The sequence below is a fragment of the Girardinichthys multiradiatus genome, chromosome 20 (assembly GCF_021462225.1).
Source record: "Girardinichthys multiradiatus isolate DD_20200921_A chromosome 20, DD_fGirMul_XY1, whole genome shotgun sequence".
Classification (NCBI taxonomy): domain Eukaryota; kingdom Metazoa; phylum Chordata; class Actinopteri; order Cyprinodontiformes; family Goodeidae; genus Girardinichthys; species Girardinichthys multiradiatus.
The window spans coordinates 13084133-13108069 of NC_061812.1; the positions used below are offsets into that span (position 1 = coordinate 13084133).

The 23937-nt window shown below is 33.8% G+C and overlaps 1 protein-coding gene and 2 long non-coding RNA genes across 4 annotated transcripts in view; all 3 read right to left on the minus strand.

Moving 5' to 3' along the window:
* The window catches only part of LOC124857545 (polymeric immunoglobulin receptor-like), a 70890-nt gene that overhangs the window by 37446 nt on the left and 9507 nt on the right, over nucleotides 1-23937 (minus strand). Inside the window, exons 4-5 of the mRNA XM_047348848.1 lie at nucleotides 23219-23257; nucleotides 22428-22706 (exon numbers count right to left, since the gene is read on the minus strand). Coding sequence (XP_047204804.1) covers nucleotides 22428-22706; nucleotides 23219-23257 — 318 coding nt within the window. The remainder of the gene's footprint in view (nucleotides 1-22427; nucleotides 22707-23218; nucleotides 23258-23937) is intronic.
* Nucleotides 644-4438, minus strand: LOC124856237. The gene is made up of 2 exons (XR_007035286.1): nucleotides 4306-4438; nucleotides 644-1722 (listed from the first exon to the last, which is right to left on the minus strand). It is a non-coding gene; the product is annotated as an uncharacterized LOC124856237 (long non-coding RNA).
* On the minus strand, nucleotides 10540-11542 carry LOC124856238. Of its 2 annotated transcripts, XR_007035287.1 has the most exons (3): nucleotides 11526-11542; nucleotides 11375-11432; nucleotides 10540-10911 (listed from the first exon to the last, which is right to left on the minus strand). It is a non-coding gene; the product is annotated as an uncharacterized LOC124856238 (long non-coding RNA). The 2 variants fall into 2 exon arrangements; XR_007035288.1 differs by lacking the exon at nucleotides 11375-11432.

The window sequence follows — 23937 nt, forward strand, 5'->3', positions numbered from 1 at the left end:
TGTTGTTTTTTAACTAAAAAGCAAAATTTTCTGTTGATTTCAGGGCAGCTGCAGTTTTATCTGGTCTTCACAACAAATCCAAATACTGAGTTACAGCGACAGTAATCATTTCTGTAATAATGCTCATGATTATCTTCTGTATATAAAAGTATTGACTGTATTAGCATGGATATAAACTGTATGACAGTCGATGTAAATAGTTTTGTCCTACTAATAAAACTGCTGTGTTGTGGATTCATGGTTAATCACCAGGATTAAACACTGTTTAGTTTATTTAGATGATCCCAACATGTCTTTTCTTATGTTTGGATAAATACTTCTGACTTCAGGCTTTATTTTATTTTACATTGATTCTATCATCATCATACTGTTAATAGCTCAAAATAAAAAGAACACTTTAATAAAATGAAAATGTATTTGTAAAGGAAAACAAACTTAACAATTTTTTTATTAAGTTGATTTATTAAAATAACTTATTTGCTCAGTTACACTTAAATGTACTAATTTAATGACGTAAGCCAGTTGTCTGAAGTTGTAGTTGGACAGCAGTGATGTTTGGGGAGAAGCTGTTTGGCAACAAATCTGCAGTCTTAAGAACCTGAGCCTGTGATGACCAAACAAGTGAGAAGAAAACCCAAGAAGATGTTTTTAAGCAGTTCATTTCAATGAGTAAAGAGAACATTCAATTTCATGAGGACTTCAGTACGTGTAGGAAAAGTGCTTTAGTCTGATGTACAATCTGACATTAAGAAGCTGATAAATAATCCTGAATCCCAAAATCAAAAATGTTTATATTCTAATTTCTTTGTCTCTAAATGTGTTTTATATCAGCATAATTCTGTCTAGTCTCAGGTTATATATTCATGTCAATAAAAAGAGGCCTGGATCTGATTTGATAAACTTTATATTCAGAGCTTAAAGAAACTAACTTGACTTGTTTTACATATTTTTGTTTCAAATTATAGATCTGTTGTGTGATGTGGAAAACAAATGCTGCCTTAAAGTGAATTTCTTTTAATTAATGACCAACAGTTTGACTGTGAACTTTCTTTGGGGTTTTGTAAAAACAACAAGATGACAAAATAAACGTACAAGATGCAGCCCAAATTCCCTCATATGGTTCCTACACATGTTTCATGTTGGAAAAAACAACTGAATTTGTTTTCAGCTTTAATTTAGGTTTTGGGTGTTAAGTTAAAGCACAGAATGTAATTTAGGTAACTTTACTAAATTACTGAATGGATTATTTTGAGTGACAGGACTGTTCTAATGAGTTACTTTACAGATTCCTCTTGTTTTGTTAGAAGTTAAAGTTATAAGCAATCTCATGATGTATACAGGTTTTCTCTTACACTGTTTAAAGCTAAAAACACGACAGAAGAATTCTAACTGGCCTAAGGGCTGCATGGTGGTGCAGTTGATAGCATAGCTGCCTTGCAGTATGAAGGTCTTGGGTTTAAATCCCATCCTGGGTGTTTGCTATTATTTAATTATTCCGCCATCCCTTTAAAAAAGGTTTGTTCATGTCGGAACAATGTATTTGAGGTTTATCCAGCAGCTTGTTAATATGAAGTACATTTCTGTAAAAATGCTTTCACTTAAAACCAAACTGGTGTCAAACAGAGAAAAAAACCAAACACAATTCAGCTGCGGTTGTCAAGGCGACCAGCTGGTGGTTCGCTTCATTCAGTAGTTGCTTTTCCTCCTATTTGGCACGGCGATCTGCAGGAACGAAAATCTAAAAGTTTAAATAATCAACAGACAAAAACGGCTGCTTGAAAAATGTTTAACAATACATAAAAAGTAAAACACATCTGCAATAATCAATGTGCAGAAAAACGTTGGCAGACGACACCATGTGAACTAAATGCATATTACTATTCTATTCTGTACAAAACACCTTGTTTACTACTAGAGAGGTTAATAAGTGGAATATAATATTAAGACTATATAAATAATGCTTCCATTGACTACAATCTGCAGCACAAATAGTTTTAAAGTTTGAAATATTTTAAACGATCATATAATTTTTTTTTTTAATGAGCATATTGAGTACAAGGACTTCCTGGAATAAATGATCGATTATTTTGAATTTGACACAATGCAGCAGTGATATACCAATATTTGTAATTGTAAATGTAAAATTATATAAAATTATTTAATTGTGTTGAAGTCACTGGTAGGACTGGTGATGTTGTGGCTGCATGTTAGTTTCATCCAAGGAATCTTAATGTCGTCCTCACCATGAAAAAGAAAGAAATACATTTTAAACAAAAATATTTATTTTAACTGCATTTCAATGCTAAATTTAGTCAATATTAGGTGAATATTAGTGGAAAATTGTAATTACTGTAGTTTTTATACTGTGTCGTTAGATAAGAGTGGTGATTGTTAAAAGTGTGAGACATTTTCCATCAACTCTTGAAAGCAGAGGTCCTGCTGTGTTAGATGTTAATATTGGCTGGTGAAATCAGCCAACTAAAAGACACATTTTTAAAATGTTCCTACATTTAATAAGCAGCTACTGTAAATATTATGGAATGTGTTTTAAATCTTTATAATATTAAAAAATGTCAGTTTTACCACATTTTGTCTAATTTTATCTGGAGATGAGAGAGTAGACAAAGTTGGCTTTTAAAATGAAGAGGTTATTTGGATAACTTTTATTAGCTCTACTAACAAGGTCTGGTTTATTTTTTACAATGTTTCTTATTGCATTTGATAAATTAATAAGTATTTTAAAAATCTTTAAAAATCTTAAAACCTTAAAAATGTTAAAGCTGACATCTTTTGAATACGTTTACACATTTTAAATAACAGAAACAAATATTAAAATATTAGTATGTCTAAGTATATACAAATATATATTTTTCAAACGTTACTTATTTTAATTATGTATTTTTTTGTTTGAGATGCTGATATAGTTTTTGTTTCATGTGTACTCAATTTATTTGCTTTTTATTATGAAGGCAACTTAATTTTTTTAGCTTGCAGTAAAACAAAAATATTTCAGGTATTCAATACCTAAAATGCCAGTAAGTTCACTGAACAACAGAAAATTGCCTGAAAAATGTTGCCTTGTTTCCTTTTTCATCTAATTACGTTTTTACAGTGTATGTTCTTTAAGAATAATTTATTTCTATGTAAATAGGAGGCTACTTGTATCCAGATTGAAGGGTAGGTTATATTACCCTTTAATGGTTTGTGCTTTCTCTCATTAGTGTTTCATTTTATCTTAAAGAACATTTATATTTATATGTTTCTATGTTTCATATTTATAATTATGGCAATTTCAGGTAACCTTTTAGATGCTGAATTACATTGTTTCCATTCTTTTGTAGAGAGTTGCTCCTAAATATAAATGTGATGACTGGATTATGTACATGTATTTTTATTTTCTTGTGCAAAAAATCTTTTTTAGGATTAATGTTGATTCAACTTAAGGCAGGTCTGGTTTATTAGTATAGAACATTTTAGTAACAAGATGATTTCAAGTGCTTTACATGATTAAAACATAAAAAAGTACAGAGCATTGGCAAAACAAATTAAAGTAAAGAAAAATTGGACTACAGACTGAAATTAATGATGTTTAACAACCAAAGACAACTCTAAACAAATGCGTTTTTCATCTTGATTTAAAGAACTCAGGGATTCAGCATTTTGTAGTTTTATGGAAGTTTGTTCCAGATTAGTGGAGCATCAGAACTGAATGCTGGTTCTCCATGTTTGGTTCTGATTCTGGGGATGCAGAGAAGACTTGAACCAGAAGAGCTGAGTGGTCTGGAGGGTTGATAGAATGTTTTTAATGTATTTTGGTGGTAAATCATTCAGTTATTTATAAACTAACAGAAGTATTTTAATGTCTATTCTCTGAGATACTGGGAGCCAGTGGACTTTAGAACTGGGACCATGGGCTCCACTTTCTTAGTTCTAGTGACGATGCGGGCAGCAGCGTTCTGGATCAGCTGCAGCTTGTCTGTTTAGGCAGACCTGAAGACACTGTTGTTGTAATCTATTCCACTAAAGATAAACACATGGATGAGTTTCTCAAGATCCTGATAAGATGTTAGTCCTTTAATTCTTAAAACCTTTCCTTTTTCCACATTGAGCCAAATATTTTCATTTGCTGGAGAGATTTTGATAATACATTCCTATTTAACACACAAAGTATTGACATCACATTCTCATGTTGTGCAGCAAATTTAATAATTATGAACAAGTTTAGATGTAATTCAGCTCGAAAGCCAGTTGTTCCACTACTTTGAAGCAGTTTTTCTTCAGCTTGGGAAGAAATTAAAAAACTACCTTGAAGCAGTTGTTGAAAGTTAAGGCAGCACTGGTGGTGAGAGCAAAACCAGATCTTAGTGGATTTAGCAAAATACAAACAAAATAACATTAACAAGCACAAATATTACTGAATAATATAGAAAGATTAAAGATTAAAGAAGAAAGCTTCAGCTGTGTGACCTTACATGTCAATATTCAAGTAAATGACTTTCTATGTAACATCATGAATGTATTTTTGATAATGCGACTTCTCTACTGTTTGGTTTAAAATACCCACAATGCCACAAAGTGTTCACACCCCTTCTGTTTTTCTTTAAACACACAGGCACATAGGTTAAGTTCAACCAGTCTTTAACAAAATCAACTAAACAAATAAACATAGACCAACATAATGTAGCTAGAAAGATAAAGAGCAGTGCATAAATTGGATTTAAATACATACACATTGACAACAATAATAGGAGCTTTTCCCAGGTTTTATTACAAGATAAGTGGTTCACACTGATAATGTTTTCATGAGCTACATTTCAGTTTTAAATGCTAACTTTTGTAGGCTAAGTTTTTTAACAAGGCTTTGTGTAACTGGTCATTGGTTATGACAACTCATTACTTTTAACTCTTAACCTGATGTCCAGAGGCTCTAAAACATTTAAGCTGAAAGCTTGACTTTTTAACATCATGTAACTTATTAAATTTGATCAAATCAAAGTTTGTTTCTTCATTGTTTGCTGAAAAACCACCATTTCTAAAGCAGGCTAGAAAAAAATAACTGTTTAGCATCTCATAAAAACAAGGCTTTAAATAGGAATAAATGAAAATGCTGATGAAGAAAAAAAAAAACAATAAAAAAAGTTTTATATATAAAAAACAAAACTCTAAATGAGTTCCTTATATACAGTTAATTGTAATCCTGTGATGATGATTGGAAATGGTCAAAATGGACACAAGCCATAACAAACACAAACATGTACACTCTTATAAGAGATGTGTTAAAACAAATAACACAGAATATGTGTTATTACATTTAAAGCACATTATGCGTTAATTTTAACACACGATGTGTTAAAATGGCATCAAAAGTATAACACACGATGTGTTGTATATTTCAACACATATTTGTGTTGGTTTGTGTTCTAGTTGGAGGAAGACTTTCCCGCCTTATGGTCTAAATTAACAAAGGAGACAAAGATGGAGGCTGCATCTTCTGTAACAGTCACTTCGGTAAGTACGTTTTATTTGTTTTAACGCAGTGGTAACAAGTTAGTCTTATTGGAATTTGCCGAATCAATAGTTGAAAATGTGTTATGGTATTTTTTGTTGCTACGACGGGGTAGCATGTAGTTATGCTGGGTTTCATGTCAAATTTAACTAGCTCATTCTCGTTGCAAGGCTTCTAAAATACCATTTTATCGGTATGGTTTGCTATAGTTGTCTTTTTTTGGCCAAAGTTAATTGAAGAGGTAAGATGTTAAAATTATTTAATGTAAAAAGGAGATGGTTGAAGTTTTATATGAAACTTAAATATTTTTTATAGATGTCTATGGCGCCTGGGAACTGACATGGGGGAATATATATGTATATAGCGAGCGCACGAAATACTAATCAGTTTCCTCGAAATACTAAGTAGGCATCAAGTGACCTGTGTTACAGGAGATGTGTAACTCATAAGTGATGGAGCTCAGTGTACAGTAGGTGTGTAAATGTGTACGTGTGCATATTTGCGGTGGCGATGTGCGCTGTTATATTCGGACCACGAAGAAGAGTGCAGAGAGAGAAGAAGATTGTTGGTGCGGTTGTATGTTTTGGCACTAGCCTATACACGACAGCGACCGGAGAGTAAGTTCAGCTGGCCACGGTACATTTAACGTGTAATCAGTGTGCAGTACAGATATTAAAAACTCCACTGCTTTTATTATTATAGAAGTCTCACCCCCTTTGACACGCAAGTACAGGGAGTACAAAAATTACACCCCGAAGTGAACAACCATTTCGGCCATGGAGGAAGTATCTCCCTTGTGTTTCCCGACCACGGTCAGGTAACAGAAGCAGGAAGGGTTAACACCTGGCTTTTAATATTCTATTTAATGGCCTCTCACTAATAAGATGCCAGACTTTTCCCAATCTCTTTATAGCTTCTCCCCAGCCTAAAATGAAACTCGATCAGACTATCCCTCTTCATCCAGTTGTTGTTTTGTTCCTCCCTATGTTTCAGAAAGTGCGCTGTATAGGAAGATTATGATTTAGTATTTCATGCGCACGTTATACCTATGTCGTGGGAACGAATTAGTATGGTATTAGCGTAGGAAACAACTTTTCTGTTTAACATTATTCTTAAGATGGCTGCAGTTCAACAAATTTAGTTTGTCTTGTGTGCAATTTTGGATCATGATGGTGTTAAATTCAAAAGCTAACAAACAAGCATTTTTTCATGTCTGTAATCTAGACGAAAATGTTCTAATTGTATTATTTTTGTTTATTCACTTTTTCAGTTCTCATTTGACAATCTGGAATCTGTCAAAGTCCTTGTAACAACTTTTCAAAATGGAAAAGAGACTTCTAAAAAAATTCTTCATGTTTCAAGTATCAATAATCTCATTGAACAAAATCTTGCCAAGCAATCTGGCTGTTCTTTGGACAGGATATTAAAGTATAACTCTGACTTCTTGGAGTACACTGATGTTGACACCAATGTGGAAATGAAGGACTTTGACAGATTCCATGTGTTCCTGTCAACTGGAGGGAAGCTTCTCTTGAGGAGATGAATCAAAACCAGGTAGTGTTTGAGTTGGATAAATGTATTTATTTTTATACTGTTCTCATGTTCATTTAAAATCAGGATTTCATGTTTCAGCATGTTTACAGAGTAAATTTATTTGTAATTTTACTGGTTAAAACATTTTCTAATTTAATCACCAACTCATTCAACTTTTTCTTTATAGTTCTTAGATTCAAGATTATTGTGATGATATTAAACATACTGCAGCAATAACTTTTATCCTCCACAGCCCCATACTAATAGGGGAGAGGAGAGTCAGCCCTTACAGTCACTACTCATGAAAAAAGCTCCACAGATTCTTCAGGAATACAAAACCACAGGCTTCCTGTCAATGCAGTCAAGAAAGCTTCTTGTGAAGACGTGTATTGGAGATCTAGTTGAGAGGTGTGGTTTGTAAGTATTGTTCATTGTTGACACTTCAGAGTTGTTTTTTCACTTTACAAATCTCTTTGTGAACTGATGTAGAAAAATCTGATCATCTGTCGTATGAGTAAATTGAGTAAATGACTAAGAATAAGTGGTCTTTTCCCCCCAGTTATCCTCGTAATGGAGACAAGCTGGCCTTAGCAAAGAGCATCATTGCCACCTTCCCATCTCTGAGTGTCCAGGTAGCTGGACAAGGGGAGGGATTTGTAAGTCAACTAAATAGCAATTTTCTTTTGGGGCCAAAAAATAAAAGATTTAGTTGTCTCTCCTTGTATATTTCTTATGAATTTCTGAAAAATCCTCAGCTACTGGTAATTGAAAAACAAATTCTTCACTAGGAGCATTTCTATGATCCAGCATCTCACAGTGGGTTCCTAGAGATTAAACTGCGCAACCTTCAACGTAATCTGCAACAAGAAGAAAGGTGCTACAGGAAACGAAAAGTGACCAGCGACCAAGGGGAAACACACACATTCAATGCTACTGAGACTGAAAATGACAACGCCACAAATGAGTGGGTCACTTTGATCAAAAGGTTGCGGGCCTCTTCCGAAAACCTTTCAGCAATTAAGTCAGGAATGGAGAAAACATTCACTTATTGCAGAGCCTGGATTACGAGGGAGTCACCCACGCTCGCAGAAATATTGAGTGAATAACCACGGTTTCTGGACAGGCCAAGTCTGGTAAGTTTGCTTCTTTTCCAAGTTTAGTTTTCTAAGTTTATTACTGAAACAACAATGCTCTACTTTTAGTTTTCCAAAACCGTATTTTGTTTTTCCTTGTTTTAGCTGGACTCAGAATTTGGAAGGATCACAGGTGAAAAGGCAGACCTATTCCTTCGTAAATGGGAGGCCAACATCATACCAAAACTCAAAGCTGTGGCTGCTATGGAACCAAGACTGTGCACTCTTTTGAAAGGAATTGAAGACATGGCCGAAGGTATTTATGTGAAACCAGGAATTAGGGAACTTTGTAAATAATTCAGGTTGTAATATTTAAAAAGGAAAAAAGTTTACAAAAGCACTTTTGTTGAAATATTTCTTAAGAGAATTCTTTTGAAATGCCAAGTTTTTTATGTATAATGCCAGCCATTGGCAGGAGGGTATATTGGTAATTATAGAAAATGGTGGATGATGTGTATTTACAGTGGCACACAGCATAAAATACACATTTGAGTTTTTCTTTTTTTTCCACTTTCAGATGAGGCTTGTTACACAATGCTTGTGTTGTTAACACATCTACTACCCCCTGTTGGTGTCAGTCGTTGTAGCGCCAAGACAACAATAACGAACCTTCTTGATTTTGTGCTGGTATGTTTTTAATTTGGTAAAAGTTCTGTTAAATATAAAATTTGTCAGACCCTGATTATTCCACTAACAAATTAGTTTAATTTGTGATCTTTTGTCTCTAAGCCTGGAACAAGAATAGCATCGCTGTGCAGTGATTCCTCTGCTTCATCAACGACTCATCAGCCCCAGCTGATCTGCATCGGTGACCTGGGGTCATTGAAGCAGTATGTCATTGTTGCTAAGAATGACAAAGTCACCATCCCTCTAGATGATGGTCTCACGTGTGCTGTGGACAAGCTTTTCAAACTCTACTGGGTCTGTAACTTGTCTTATCCTCCACAACTCTGCCCTGTCTTTACATTCTTTGAGTACATCTACGATCTACCGTTCTCCACACAAAGAAAGGCAAAAGTGCTGGAACTGATTGCACAACTGAAAGCTTGCAAGTAAAATGTACAGTTGTCCAAAATGTGGAGGGACTGCTTTCAAAGAGGTAAAAAACCTCATATGGCACCTCCGTGAAATACATTGCTTATCAGATGGACAGAATATAAAAATTATATGTGGTCAAGACAGTTGTCCAAGGACATATTATAACTTAAATTCGTTTTAAATTCAAGTTTTATTAAATGAAATCTGCCCTTGAGAACAGATCACAGAAAGGAGTCTTTATTTGGAGAAGTTGTTCATATTCTGGTGCATAACGACTCCATTTTCATGTTTGTTCGAATACTAAATGTACTGTACTTTGATGATCGATTTTTATGCTTATGCAGAACAAAAAACAAGCGAATACGAGTTGATCACACTTGCAGAAGTTCCAGATTTGCATCCGTTAGATGTTATGAGTTTTGGCACCAAAGAGTTGTATGTGTCTCCAAAATACAAAATCTTGTACCTTGGTTGATGACTGTACTGGATTGTAAATACATGTTGCCATTTGAGTGCAATTGGAAAAGCTGATTATTATTGGAAGGAACAGGGACTCTTTTTCATTATTTCTTTTATGAAATTAATTGCCATGTTTTTCATAGATGTTCACTGAATGTTAGAAAATATATTTTATTACACAGACAGTTGGGGATTTTAAAAAAGGTTTGGTGTTTATACCTTAGAAAAATGGGTATTTTGTTTGCTTGACTTTGTGATATGAATTTATTTTAAAACTTTTTAAAATATTTAGATGCCCCACCATTATTGTTGTAACATATTTAATTGTAATAAAAGTATCTCTAATATCCTCAAATGAAAATTCCCATTTTTATTTGACCTTATCTATGAAAACACATTTTATACATATATGTGTCAAAATAACACATTTTGACACACATTTGTGTTCATTGGACTAACACAATAGTTGTGTTAAAATGACTAACGCATTAGTTGTGTCATAAATGACAACATGTGTTGTCCCTGAGCTGATTCAGCACGTGTTAAAATTGAACACCTCATGTGTTGTTTTTGACACATCTGTTTTAAGAGTGTACAGTCTTCTCCTTCATTCACCAACCCTGACCCTTAACTCTGTTAAAGTCTCAGACATTTGGTCAAAACAGTCACTACTGAATTTAGGGTGAAAACATTCTGAACATTAAAGTCTTGCAGCAGTGGAGAAACTAACTGCTGAAACAGTGAATATTTATTTGACTAAATCTTAGATACTGAGTTTTATTCAGTAAAACCCAATAAGCTGTTCTGCCTCTGATGATTAATTTGTGTCAACAAAGAGTAGCTAATGTGTTTCAGAGAGAAAATGAGGGCTTGAGTCACAGATTAAATTTTACTACTTGAATAGTAAACTTTCCAATAAGTTTTTCAATAGATCAAATAAATTCATGAAGAAATTTGTGATAAACAACCACATACCTGACATTGTTTTCTTAGCTTGATTTGGTTATTAAACCTGAATTTTAATACAAACAGCAATAAAATCTTGATGTAATATTTCTAATTGTCAGACTTTAAAAAATGTCCTAAAACACCTTGGAGATAATTTATCTTTGTGTAGAAACACTGACTGATGTAAAATGAACATCAATTATTCTTATTGAGAAACGTCATCATATCAATTCATCCTCATCGGGTCATTCGTTAAGGGATGGTTAGCACCATTAGTCTGGTCATCTTGCTGACCTGCAAAAAGTAGAGCATATTTCAGTTAAAGTCAAATTCTTTGTTAAACTGAGATACAAATTTTCTGTTAAGTTTAGAGAAGCAATATTTCATTTTGTTGAATAGTTAAAATCCTAAACAGCATCATCCAGCTGCAAACCTGTGCTGAAGAAGTTAAACACAGATTTAAAACCTGCTGGTCATTGAGTTCAGACACAGGATTTTGGTTGAAGGTATAAAACTAAATATTTCTATTTAAGAATGATTTGTTCAACAGTAAAACAACACATTTATTAATTAAAATGACATAAAACTAAAATGAACCCATTTTTTAAAAGCTTAACTGATAAACTTAATAAAACTCAAGGTTGAAATGAAAGAAAGAGGTTTTGAATCACAGATCAGATTTGATTTTACTAATCTGAATAGTAACAAGAAGTGTTACAGGATAAAGGATCCCTTATTTATCAGAAAAAGGACTGACCTGAAAACCAAACTTTGTTTTTAAGAAGCAGATCAGATTTGCTTATGATGTCACATCACTGAGGTGCAGAAAACAAATGCTAATTTATTTTCTTTAGACTTACTGACAGCTAATTATGCATATCTAGGAAACCTGAAACACTGAAGCTTACCTGAAGAGTTTCTGTTGCGGCGCCGCTTGCAAAGCTGAAAGGCCACAGCAGCTGCGAGACCTCCAATGATAAAACTTCCAATGATACATGCAATGACAACTTTAATTGGAACACCATTACCTGAAATATGGATTAGAAGAGGATTATATTACTCTCACAATGTATCAGTATAGCAACCTCCAGCCCAACCCCCAAGAATAGCACAATTTCATGACTAAGTTCAAAATACACCATTTTGTTAGACTCTTGTGAGAAACAATCTTCATTTACATAATTTCTGCTTGTAAAAACCAGGGATTAACACTAACAGTTTTCCCATATAAAGTTTAATTTATGGGACACTATGCCTTTCTTAACACAACCAAACTGTGTGTGAATCTGTTTGTAATTTCTCATAGTTTCCACCTTTTGGTTCAGGACTCATGGATCTGGTGTAAACTGCAGGCAGGTGTAGTTGTAGCTGTTTTTCTCCTATATCACCAATGTTTGCCATCTATGACCCACATTATAATCTCAAAACAATAGTTTCAGCCATTTAGAACGTCAGTGAATAGTGATGAATAAAAAGGAGGAAACATTTTATTTGGTTGGAGCTGAACTAAAAGGACTAAAAACAACAGAGAGTTTGGAGAAGATGAAAAAGTCATTTGTGAAATTTAATAAAAGGTCATTTTTTGACATTTTGAACAATATTTGAGTTTCTGCTCATACTGTCTGACAAAAGGTTGCTTCTAAACTGAGAGAAAGTATCACCACTGAGTCTGATCCTCTCCTCATCAACCTAAATGTCCTTTAAGACCAAGATCTTAGTGTCCCACTCCTTGACCACCATCTTCCTCCTTCCATCAATTAGAAAAATGATACATTTAAAATATAATCACATTCTATTATATTTTAGCCTTGGTCAAATATGTAGATTTAGAAAAAATATGTTATTCAATAATTTTATTTAGTTTGAGATTTAACCAAAAGCTGCAAAAACAATATTTTTCTATGACTGATGACTGTTGCCCTTTCAGCTGATCTTCCACTGCTGAACCAAAGGTTTTCAAACACTTCTACTGATGTTTTCATTTATTTCATCAAGGATTCTGGCTTCGTTGTGATCTTTTAAAGTAAAAGTCTATTTTCTCTTATTTAACCAAAGTAGATGATCAGCTAAAGAATGATGCTTCTCTCAGTAACAGTCTCTGGTTTTTGCTGGATTTCTCCTCATTTCTATTTGTTAGGCCTGACTCCTCTTCTGTCCTCCACTTGTCTGCTTGGTTTATCTTTAAAGCACACAGATAAATATGCTGTCATGGTTAGATTCATGGAATGGACAGAAAATATGTTAAAAACAATCAATGTCCAAAAAAAACCCTTTGCAAGAGCTTCACTTTTTACAATTTAATAAAGTCTAAATCATTGGAAGAAAGGAAATAAATTTAATAAATTAGGGTGTTTAATAATTTACACAATTTCTCCTTTGTAACATTTTTGCAATTTTATCTTAACTGTTTTTTTATAATCAGCTCTTTATTTTTTACTCATCTGCTCTAACAGAAGAAATGTTTTCATAACTGAGACAAAAACGACTCAGATTCCCTTAATGAGACAAGCTGGAGAAAATCCCTCCAACCTGATTCTGTGGAGGAAGCAGCTCAGCTCTCCTGTTCCAGCAGCAACAGGAGGAAACTCTTCTTCCTCCACCAGTTTCAGCCACACTTATCTGACTGAGAAGAACCTTTAGATAACTTCCTGATTACTGAGCTAAGACACAATAGAAGAACCACCGGCTGCATGTGGGTGAATCTTAGCTGCTGCTGTGTCTTTGGTACAAATAGTCAGTTTTGTTAAACAGACACTGATTGTATGAAATATGAAACAAATGCAAACAAATCTGCCTGTTTTTCTAGTAAATGTGGAATTGTACCGGCATGCAGGTTTTAATAGATCTTTACTAGATATATAGGCCAATACTTAAATATCTTCTCTATTGATATCCAGAACTATTTAAAGAAATATAAAATCAGGACTCTCCTGTTTGTTTTTCTCTTATGTCCTTCAACTCTATAAAAACACAGAAATATTATTAAATACATTTACTGTATGTTTTCATTACAGTGGAAAATATCAGCCAAAAAAAAAACTATTTACATCTTTGTCAAAAGCTTAGATTTCTTTTGTTTTACTAGAAGCACAATGTTTGGTAAATTATTTACAACCTGTTAATATTATTATTATTATTTATGGTTTATCTTAAACCAGAAAATAAATCGATCAACTTGTGTCCCAACATCTGTTGCCTTTTTTAAATGGTTTAAGCTTGTTTTAAAACATTAAACTCAGACAAATGTTTTAAACTTCTTCAAATGTGAGAATTATAATAAAGATTTCCAATAAAAATAGCTGTTAGTTTCCTTGTTAAGTTGAAAAAGATTTACACAAACCTACAAACAATATCAGTAAATATACAAAATATTGAAAACATATTTAATCAGTAACCAAATCAAAACCTCTGAAGTCATTAAATGTCCAGAAACCAGTCAGACTAATCAGCATCTTACTTGGATCAGATAAAACTTATTAGACTTAAAATACTTTTAACTTGGTGCCATATTTTCTCTTTTAACCTAAAATATTTGATCTCACTAATTTGAGGAGACATAAACATAGCAGAAATTAATGATCTAATCTGTAAAACTAAAATTTTTAATGTTGATAAACGAATAAATCTTTAGCGTTTGAGTGTAACTAATAGTTATAAGTAAAATAAAAGACAATTTTCTAAGAAAATTATCATGAAATGTGAATTTTTAAGTTAATTATGTTGACGTTTGCAGAGATACTTTGTGTTCCACTTTCTGATATATCTAAGATCTGTTTATGTAACAGAAAATAAAACTTAAAGAAAATATTGTTCACAAAAAAATAGAGAAACTCTGAATTCCAGCCTGACTTTATTATCACATCCAGTTTACTTTGAAACATTTGATAAAAGGTCAAAACTAGAAAAGAATCAGTCTCTATTTGACCTGAATTATTTAATAAAGTAACTGTGTTGAGGCAGATATTTCTAGAGCTAAACTGATTTTTCTGGAGATACATTTACAAATTGTTTGTCCTGTGTGCTGGATGTTAGTCTGGCATCTATCAGTGAGTTAAGGTTTATAAAATTTCGATTTATCTTGATGCACTTTAAAGAGGACATCCTGGACCTTCTAATGATGTTACATTTGTGGAGGCAGGACCAAGAAACCTCCTGGACCTTCTCATTAAAATGAGAAGGTCCATCAAATGTAATGTAGAAATTAACTTTTTTCATTAATAAAAAGGTTTGTTTAGCCAATTGAAATGTTTTCTCAGAATCAGTCTTAATTCATCAGTACAAAGTGCAGCAATTTCAACTAATTGAAAAACAGTTTTTGTTATGCTAGTTTAGAGGAACATCTAGACTCCATGTTTCTAATTTTAAACAATTACCGCATTTAATGAGGCATATTTGTCACTTATTTCTTTCAGTGGTTTTAAATTGGAAAAATCTGCTGTTTTTCTAAGATATCAAGGAGAAATGACTTTACAAAGTACTTAGAATTGATCACAAAGTTTGCTTAAAACCAGGGGATGAGAAAGAGGAAGGTGAAACAGTGGCACAGAAATGTGAAAGCTCAGAGGAGAATACATCATCTTTTGTTACATATTTTGCAAAGTATACCTTCTCCTTTCTCAATTCACTGAACTCTAATCCTTTTGTGGTGAAACATTTTTTAGTAAAAAAGTGGCAATCAGGTGGAGAGTTATTTTTAACAATACATCATTGACCATGTTTATTGTTTGTTTCAATAACATTTGAGAGTTCCCACGACTAGCGGGTCTGTTTTACGGGGTCTCAAATTGTCCACACTAAATATGTATTAATAAATAAAACCATAATGTTTTTTTTGTTGTTATGGCACCTAGAGGCAACAAAATGCAAATAATAATGGGTCAGATCTGGAGTAACTTGCTTTCCTTGGACTTAGACCTGGGAGATATTGACAAAGAAATTACCACAATATTTTTTTTCAGTATTGAAAAATTTAAATAATAATCAGGATACAGTTTCAAATTAAGAATATGGTTTCTATGACGGGATTGTTTCAATAAGAACTGCAAGAACAAGTTAAATAAATATTACTTAGAACTTAATCCACTAAGTGAAACCCCAAATATGAATTAATTAGATATAGACTGATGTTTTAGTTTGATAACAGAGATACAATTATCTAGCGGTGCAGAAACAAGACAAATGGCCAGGATGTCATATCAACACAATAGATGGATGTCTAAAATAAAGTTTGTTGTCATTTTAGAATTATTTGCAGCTTATTGCTTTGCTGTCTGTTTCCATAGACAGAAGGAACTGACTCCCAATCAGATGAAATCTTTCAGCACATCTTTCTTAATACTGGCGGAGGTTGCTGAAGGCACTCATCCTTGAAGTGGGGTAAATAGATATTTCCCAACTTATGTGGGAACAATTCCATGAAAAATAAAATTTAACCAGACACTTCGAAGATGTTCTGATGTTGAGGGACGGTGTAAAAATGTATGTGGGTTAATACACCCAACAATCGAACCGAACTTATCCTCTTTCAGCGTAGGCAATTTTGAGCTTGGACTACAAAATCGCAGTGAGAAATAAATATGGTGAATGCACAAAACTGATCAGCTGGAAGTCCAAGACGTAATTTAGCTGTTCTGCAGCAAATAGTGTGACATAGCAGTTGGAAAATCTTAAGAGATGATAGAGAAAACTGTCAGTCAGTCAGTCATTTTCTACCGCTTATTCCATAGTGGGTCGCCTGTTGGGTTAATTGGTCTCTCTAAATTGCCCTTAGGTGTATGAATGAGTGTGTGCATGGTTGTTTGTGTGTTGCCCTGTGATGGACTGGCGATCTGTCCAGGGTGTACCCTGCCTCTCGCCCATAGACTGCTGGAGATAGGCACCAGCTCCCCCGCGACCCACTAGAGAAAACTGAACGGACTAAAAAATATGACCCAAACAGAATATAAAGATATCTACGCAACACCTGGAGAGACTAAATTCAACTTTTCTGCACTCCTACAGACTCCAAGTATACAGAACAAATTATTTAAAGGCTAAAAAAGTGGATTTTGCATATGTATCCTTAAATACCAACTGAAAGAACAAGTATAAAGAAAAATGAGATTTACTTTCTAATGAGGTTGCCTTAAAACAAAACAAAATGTGGGAAATTACAAGTAAACAAGAAACAAATTACACATCTTCAAATAACAATATATTGATGTAGAAGACCAATTTGCAGTGAGAGTGCCAATATGTTTCAGAACAACCGCAAAATAATGCAAATCATATTTGTGCTGCTGGCTATAATCTCTTCTCCATCTTGTAAAAATAATTAACTGGTTTCCCCAAATAGCTAACAGGTGGCCCATCATACAGCCTGATAAACCAACATGTATGGTCTGGATTACTGAATTTATGACAATATTAAATCGTAAAGGATTAGTAAGACGCTGACAAGCTCCTAGAGCAGAAAGATCATTGGATCATCTATGAAGCACATTCTATGCATAGTAGTTCTATGTGGCTGCTTGTAGGGAGTTTCATTTTCTTCCTGTTCCAAACGTATTTCCATTTTATCAGATTTACATCACTAGATGTAGGAGAGAGACAAAGAGAGGAGAGAAAGAGAGACTGGGTGAATATTTCAGTCTCAGTGGTAGGCGCCATAAATCACATAGAGTTTACTAATGAGACTGCAGAGGGCCGTATAACCTTAATTGTCTGGTGAGCAATGGCTCACTCTATCCCATGATTCATTTTGTCTCTATGCAGTAGTGACAGAGGGGAGATGTACAAACTGTGGGTCTTGAAACATTGGGAGTTTCAACTCAGGACCTAAATATTTTAATTTAATAAGTCATCAGCCCAGTTTACAAGTACTTTAGATTTAAATTAATATAGGACACCATGTAGCTGTTCAGATGATCTAAGAGCCCTTGGTGAAACATAAGACTGAAGCAAATCAAAGAGGTGTGGAGTAGCAAGGCCATATAGACATTTAAAAGCTAAGAGTAGAATTTTAAAATCAATTCTTTGGTGCAAAGGCAGCCAGTGAAGTAAAGACAGAGTGGGAGAGATATGTTCATGCCTATATGTTCCTGTTAAAAGACGAGCAGCAGCATTCTGGACAAGTTAAAGAGAGGCCTGGCTGATTCCAGCATTAAGTGACTTACAGCAATCTAGACATGTTGTGATAAATGCATGGATTATTATCTCCAGATCACGATTCAAGAAGACTGGTTTTAATTTCACTACCTGACGTAGCTGAAAGAAACTTTTCTGCAATACTCTGCTGTTTACTGAACTTGAAGACTGAATCCAATGTTGCACAAAAATTTGTAACCTGTTGCTTGACAAATGGTTGTAGATCACCAAGGTTTGGAAGAGCATGAATATCTATTGTGGTGGAATAAAATCACCTGTTTTCTTGTCATTAAAGCTCAGAAAATTCATGGCCATCGATATCGTCGAGACACTTTATAGGGAGGTAAATCTGGTAGTCATCCACATAACAATGAAAAGGAGATGCCATGATTTCTCAAGATTGACCCTAATGGAAGAAGATACAAAGAAAAAAGAAGAGGGGCCAAGAACTAAAATTTTCTGTGTGAACACAGAAACTTCTGCCCTGTAGGTATGAACAAAACCAATCTAATGCTACACCTTTAATCCCCACCCATTGTTCCCAAAGGGATATTAGAATACTGTGGTCGAAAGTGTCAAAAGCTGCTGTTAGGTGTAAAGTTCTAAAATTACAAAACTTTCAGAATCGGTTGCTAAAAGGACATTATTTATGACCTTCAACAATGTTGTTTCTGTGCTATGAAGACGTTTAAAATCCGACTGGAAAACCTCCCAAATCCCATTTCTGTTCAGATAGTTATTTAATTGGATAGAAACAATTTTCTGCAATAATTTTCACAGAAATTATAGTTATGAGATCGGTCGAAAATCTGCGTACACTGAAGGGTCTAGGCCCGTTTCTTTTTTCTGTTTTCAGTGGGTTTACCACCGCATGCTTAAAAGCACTGGGAACCACTCCATAGACCATACTGCTGCTTATGATGGCAAGAACTGAGGGTTCAATTGAAGAAGTGTTTAAGAAGAAGTGCAGGGATTGAATCACAGGGAGAACCTGAAGATTTCATTTGGTCAACTACTTTGTTTAAAAATGAAAGTGAAACAGGATCAAGCTGATTAAAGCAAGCCGAGCAGGACCATGGTAGATGGGTCACGTCCAGAAGATGGGATTGAACTTTGTCAACAAAGAAATGAAGAAAGTTATTACAAATATCAGTAGAGTCAATCAGAATTGTAGTTTGAGGAGCATTTAAAATATAATTGATGGTTTTAAACAGTACATGTGGGTTATGACAATTTGAAGATATAATTGCAGAAAAATATTTGTTTCTCTCAAATTTAGTAAATTTATAAAGAGAAATAGTTTACAATTGATTCATCTGACAAACGTTTTTCTTATACTCTGAGAAACTATGTTTAAAGTGGGACAAAAAATTAGATTCTTTACCAGTCTATGTAAATAACCTAAATAAATATTGCACTCTCAAAGTGTTCCCGCCTGAGGCTCTGTGGTCATAATTTCTCACATTTTAAAAAAGGAAACTGATATAAATCAGATTTTTTAAATCTTAATCAAATGGTAAGATCCTAAAAACACATTTATTTATTTTAAGTATGATGAGTGTTTTAAATATTTGATTAAAATTGTTCCTTCTTTCATAAACCTGTTTGATTTTAGTACCATCTTTCCAGCCTCTATTACACATATGTAGAAACTATTTTCATTTGGCAGCCAAAAATAATAAATAAGATATTTTACAACATTGTCATTTGTCGTCAACTGAGCATGGGAGCCATTAGTTAAGTCTTTACAATTAAACACTTTCTGTAGAGAAAAATGTGTTTAAAATATATCATAGAGCCTCACACTGGACCTTTCTTGGTCCCTTTTGTCCTGTTATCAGTACTAACATTACATTATTATTAAATGTATACATAAAATTATACTTATGCTTTACCTTGAGTAAAACTGTATCATTATTTAATAAGTTTAGTTTATATAACATTACATATTACATGTATTATTCTGAAAAAAAAACAAAAAACAGTTAACTAATTAATGGTACAGTTGTGATTAATTGCTATTAGTTATTTCTTATTAATTCTTCACCTGTAAACAACCCAGGGCTGTATGTTTAGGATCAGAAGATATCAAAGAAATGGAGGCTTATTTTTTCACTTTATACTATGTCTTAATGGCAACAGTAGATATTTTCCTGGTTTTTTTGAGCAACACTTTTTTCTGTCTACATGTAGAACTGGACAATAGGACTGGCTGCAGCAGTGAGATGTAATGTCAGGATTAAATTCTGTGATTTTGACTGAACAAAAGGACCAGGTATGTTCACATCATTATGAAAAAGCTCACAGAGATGGTTCCTACTGTTTTCTATCATGGCCAGGGTATTTAACTTTACCTGTTGCTCAGGTGAGACCCGTCTACTCTCTGTTCATCTTTATGATGATGCTCATTAGTGAACATCCACCTCATGTCTTACTGGGTGAATAAGTGATTAGGTGTAGCTTATAATTCTAAACCAGCATTTAGATTTTAACACTAACTTCAGTTTGGGGTATGACGCTCTGCTTCCACCTGTTCCTGTGAGCACACACGCACCAAGCTGCTCTGAAATAAGCAATCTCCCGTATTGTAGTCCTGATCCAGGTGATCCACTGATTGTTTTTAGAGAAAAATGTAGTCCAATGAATACATAACTGCTGTTCATGTTCATATGTTCACCTTTATACACAGTAATTTAAAATCCTTGTAAACATTAAGGATTGTTAAAAGCTTGAATGTTGAAAGATTATGTTTTTAAACATTTCAATCTTTGACTTTTTAGCAGCTGTTAAAAATGTATATCTTAAAAAATACATGAAGTCAGTTAACTTTCAAATTCATATTGTATGGGTTCTCATTTGTGAAGGTGTTAAATAAACAAGAGTGGTAAAAAAAAGGACAAACTGACTAATGTGTCAGTTTCAATCACAGAAAGTGATGATGAAGATCATTGATGGATTATTTGACTATTAAAATGGAAACACCGAGGACATTGTTAGGGTTTTTTAAGTATACCTCTCCTTTCTGAATTCATCGCACTGAGGGGCTGAAGATCAGGAGGAGTTTTCAAGAACAACAAATACTCAAACATGCCAGTAAGGCAATGAAGGAGTACCAAAATAAGTGGTCTATCTAGTTTTCAGAACTAAATCCTACTGAAAATATGTACGACTGAACTGAAAATTCAAGTGGCAAAGCAGCACCAAGAATCCAGGGAAGGGAATCAGGTCAGAACTGATGGGAAGATGGAGTTAAATTCTGGGCAATGCTGAAAGAAAACCTAGTCGAGGCTACAAATAGTTGAGACTGAGGTGAAGGTTTGTCTTCCAACAGTATAACGATCCTTAACAAACAGTACATTCATGTGATAGTTTAGATCAAATTATAATCATATATTACTATGGTCCAGTCAAAGTCCAGAACTAAATCCAGTTGAGAATGTGGCAAGAAATGTAAAATGATGTTTAAAATTGCTCCTCATCTAATTGAAATTAGCTTGAGCTACTTAGCAAAGAAGATTCATAATACATTTCCGTCTCTACATGTTTAAAGGTAAAAGAGACGTTAACCAGGAGAACCACAGATTTTATTGTGGCAAAACATGATTTCACAGAACATTGACTCCTGGGGCTGAATCCAGATGCACAGTACAGTTCACAAATCAGCAGATGATCAAGTCAATATCTGCCCAATATAAACATCCTGATTTTGTGACTAAATCCAGTGAAGTCAGATAAAACTAATATGCTTCAGAGAAATAAATCTGATTTATTTTGTTTTTTAGGCAATAATTTGGTACACAAGTTTCAAAGTCAACTGCAGGAAATTGTTATTTTGAGCAGCAACCTACAGAGTTGATTAAATACTTTGTATCTTGTCAGGAGTAGAAAACATTATATTATGCAACTGTTGCAAACTGCTGTAGCATTTTACTGTTTTAAACAACCAAAAATGTGTTGTTAGATTTCAAACTACAGACAACTCTCAAATTGGAACAAACGTCCTTTGTTCTGATGTTTTGAGAGTCTGGACTATTTAAAAAGCTGCTGAAGACGTTGTTATTCAAGCATCCCTTTTCTTAAGATATCAATCATTAATCTGTATCATTGATTGTTTTAAGATATCAATCATTAATCTGTATCATTGATTGTTTTAAGATATCAATCATTAATCTGTATCATTGATTGTTTTCTGTACTCTTAATCATGATTTCATTTCTCTGCTCTGTCTTTGTGAGGCACTCTGTGATTTCTATCTGTGAAAGGTGCTCTTTAAATAAAATATATTTACATTCTACTGTAGTGTTTTTATGATTCTGAGTGTGAAAATGAACTAGCATTTTCTAAATCTGTTACTGTGTCCAAGTGTAAGATTTGCTAAATATTTTTGGTTTGTTTTTGAACCACACTTCTATCAATGTCTGGCACAGACCTGGCTTCCATTAAAATGTAATTATTCTATTTTAAAATGCTGTAAGATCTCTTAACAGTTTATTCTGTTTAAATAATGATTTGCACACATAAAGACAAAGTAGAAATTTGACTTTGAAACGGTTTTTAAGTTTGAGTTTAAAACCCACACTAGTGTCTTTCTTATTATCTCCTCCATGTTCACTCTCAAGATAATAGAGGATTTAGAAAAACAAACAATAATTAAAAAAATAAATACAGAACATGGTTGAACTTACCTCTGATATTTACAGATGTAGTTTTATTAGACTGATGATAAAGTTCATTTTGTGTGGCTACACAGGTATAGTTGTCTGTCTTGGTCACTTTGGTCTCCAGGATGATGTGATAGAGGTCACCTTCTTCACTGACCTCTGGTTCTCTATCAGAAACATTGTTTCCATCACTGTCATACCAGACTACAGTGGGTTCAGGAGAAGCACCAAGAACTTCACACCTCAGCAGTGCCCCTTCACCATTAATATGCAGCCTAAAGGCTGATGGTTTTGCAAATGCACCTGTGAACAGAAATGTTATTTAATAAGTTTAATATTCCTTGAATGTTTCATGTTCATCATTCCTACCTCAGCTGTGCTTCACAAGATCGTTTTAGGAGCAAGAAAACAGTTGAACATTTGATCAAGAATACCTGAAACATCACTAAACAAAGTAATCTGTAAGCCGTCTGAACAACTCAGATTCTGTAGAAAATTACCTAATTATCAAAATCAAACTTTCTTCTTACCCACAGTATTTATATTTAAATATTTGATTTTAGCGCAAAAATATTTTAACTCGTCATCATAAACCTTCCAGTTGAACCGGACTTAAAATGTCTAATGTTATTTTATGGTGTATTCAAACATGATATTTAAACTAATTAGGTATCTAATTTGTAATTTTAGTTTAAAGACGACACCCGCACTACGTGTTGTAATCTAAATAACGTGATGATTAGTTTCTTGGTTTGAGAATAATTAAAACCCACACAGACTTTGAAGTCGATGAGGTCATCAGAAACGTTACTCACCATTTATCTTTCCTCCTGATCTGTCCTTTAAGATGTATTCTATAGGGGGAGAAAAGGAGATGTTAGATAGTTGTTAAAGTCACCAGTTTAGGAGTAACATAAAAAACATAAGAGGATGAATCCTATAAATTCCATATTAAACAAGTTTTAAGGATTTCCTTTTTTCACCTCCAGAATATTGTCAAAATTAGAAATATCCTGTCCAAGAGTGATGCTGAAAAACTAGTCCATGCTTTTGTTACTTCAAGTCTGGACTATTGTATCGTTACTATCAGGATTTCCACAAAATGCAGTAAAAAGCCTTAAGCTGATCCAAAGTGCTGCAATAAGAGTTTTCATGAAAATTAAAAAGAAAGATCAAATTTATCCTATTTTAGCTTCACACAATTGACTCTCTGTTAAATTCAGAATAAAATTTAAAATTCTCCTTCTCACATATAAAGCCCTAAATGATCAACCTCCATCATACATCAGAGATCTGGGTCCATATTCACAAAGAATCCTAAGACTAAAAGTAGCTCGTTGTGACGTCATTCTAAGAAAAATCATAAAATTTCTCAAATTCAAAGTATCTTCCCTCGGTAAGATAAAAGTTATTCCCGAAGCATCTTAGGCCTTGAGAGAGCTGCTAACACGAGAAAATGTTAAGAGTCGTGAGGAGGACATTTGAGCTTAAGAGTGTCTTATGCAGGCAAGGTGGGGGAGAGACAGAGAGAAAG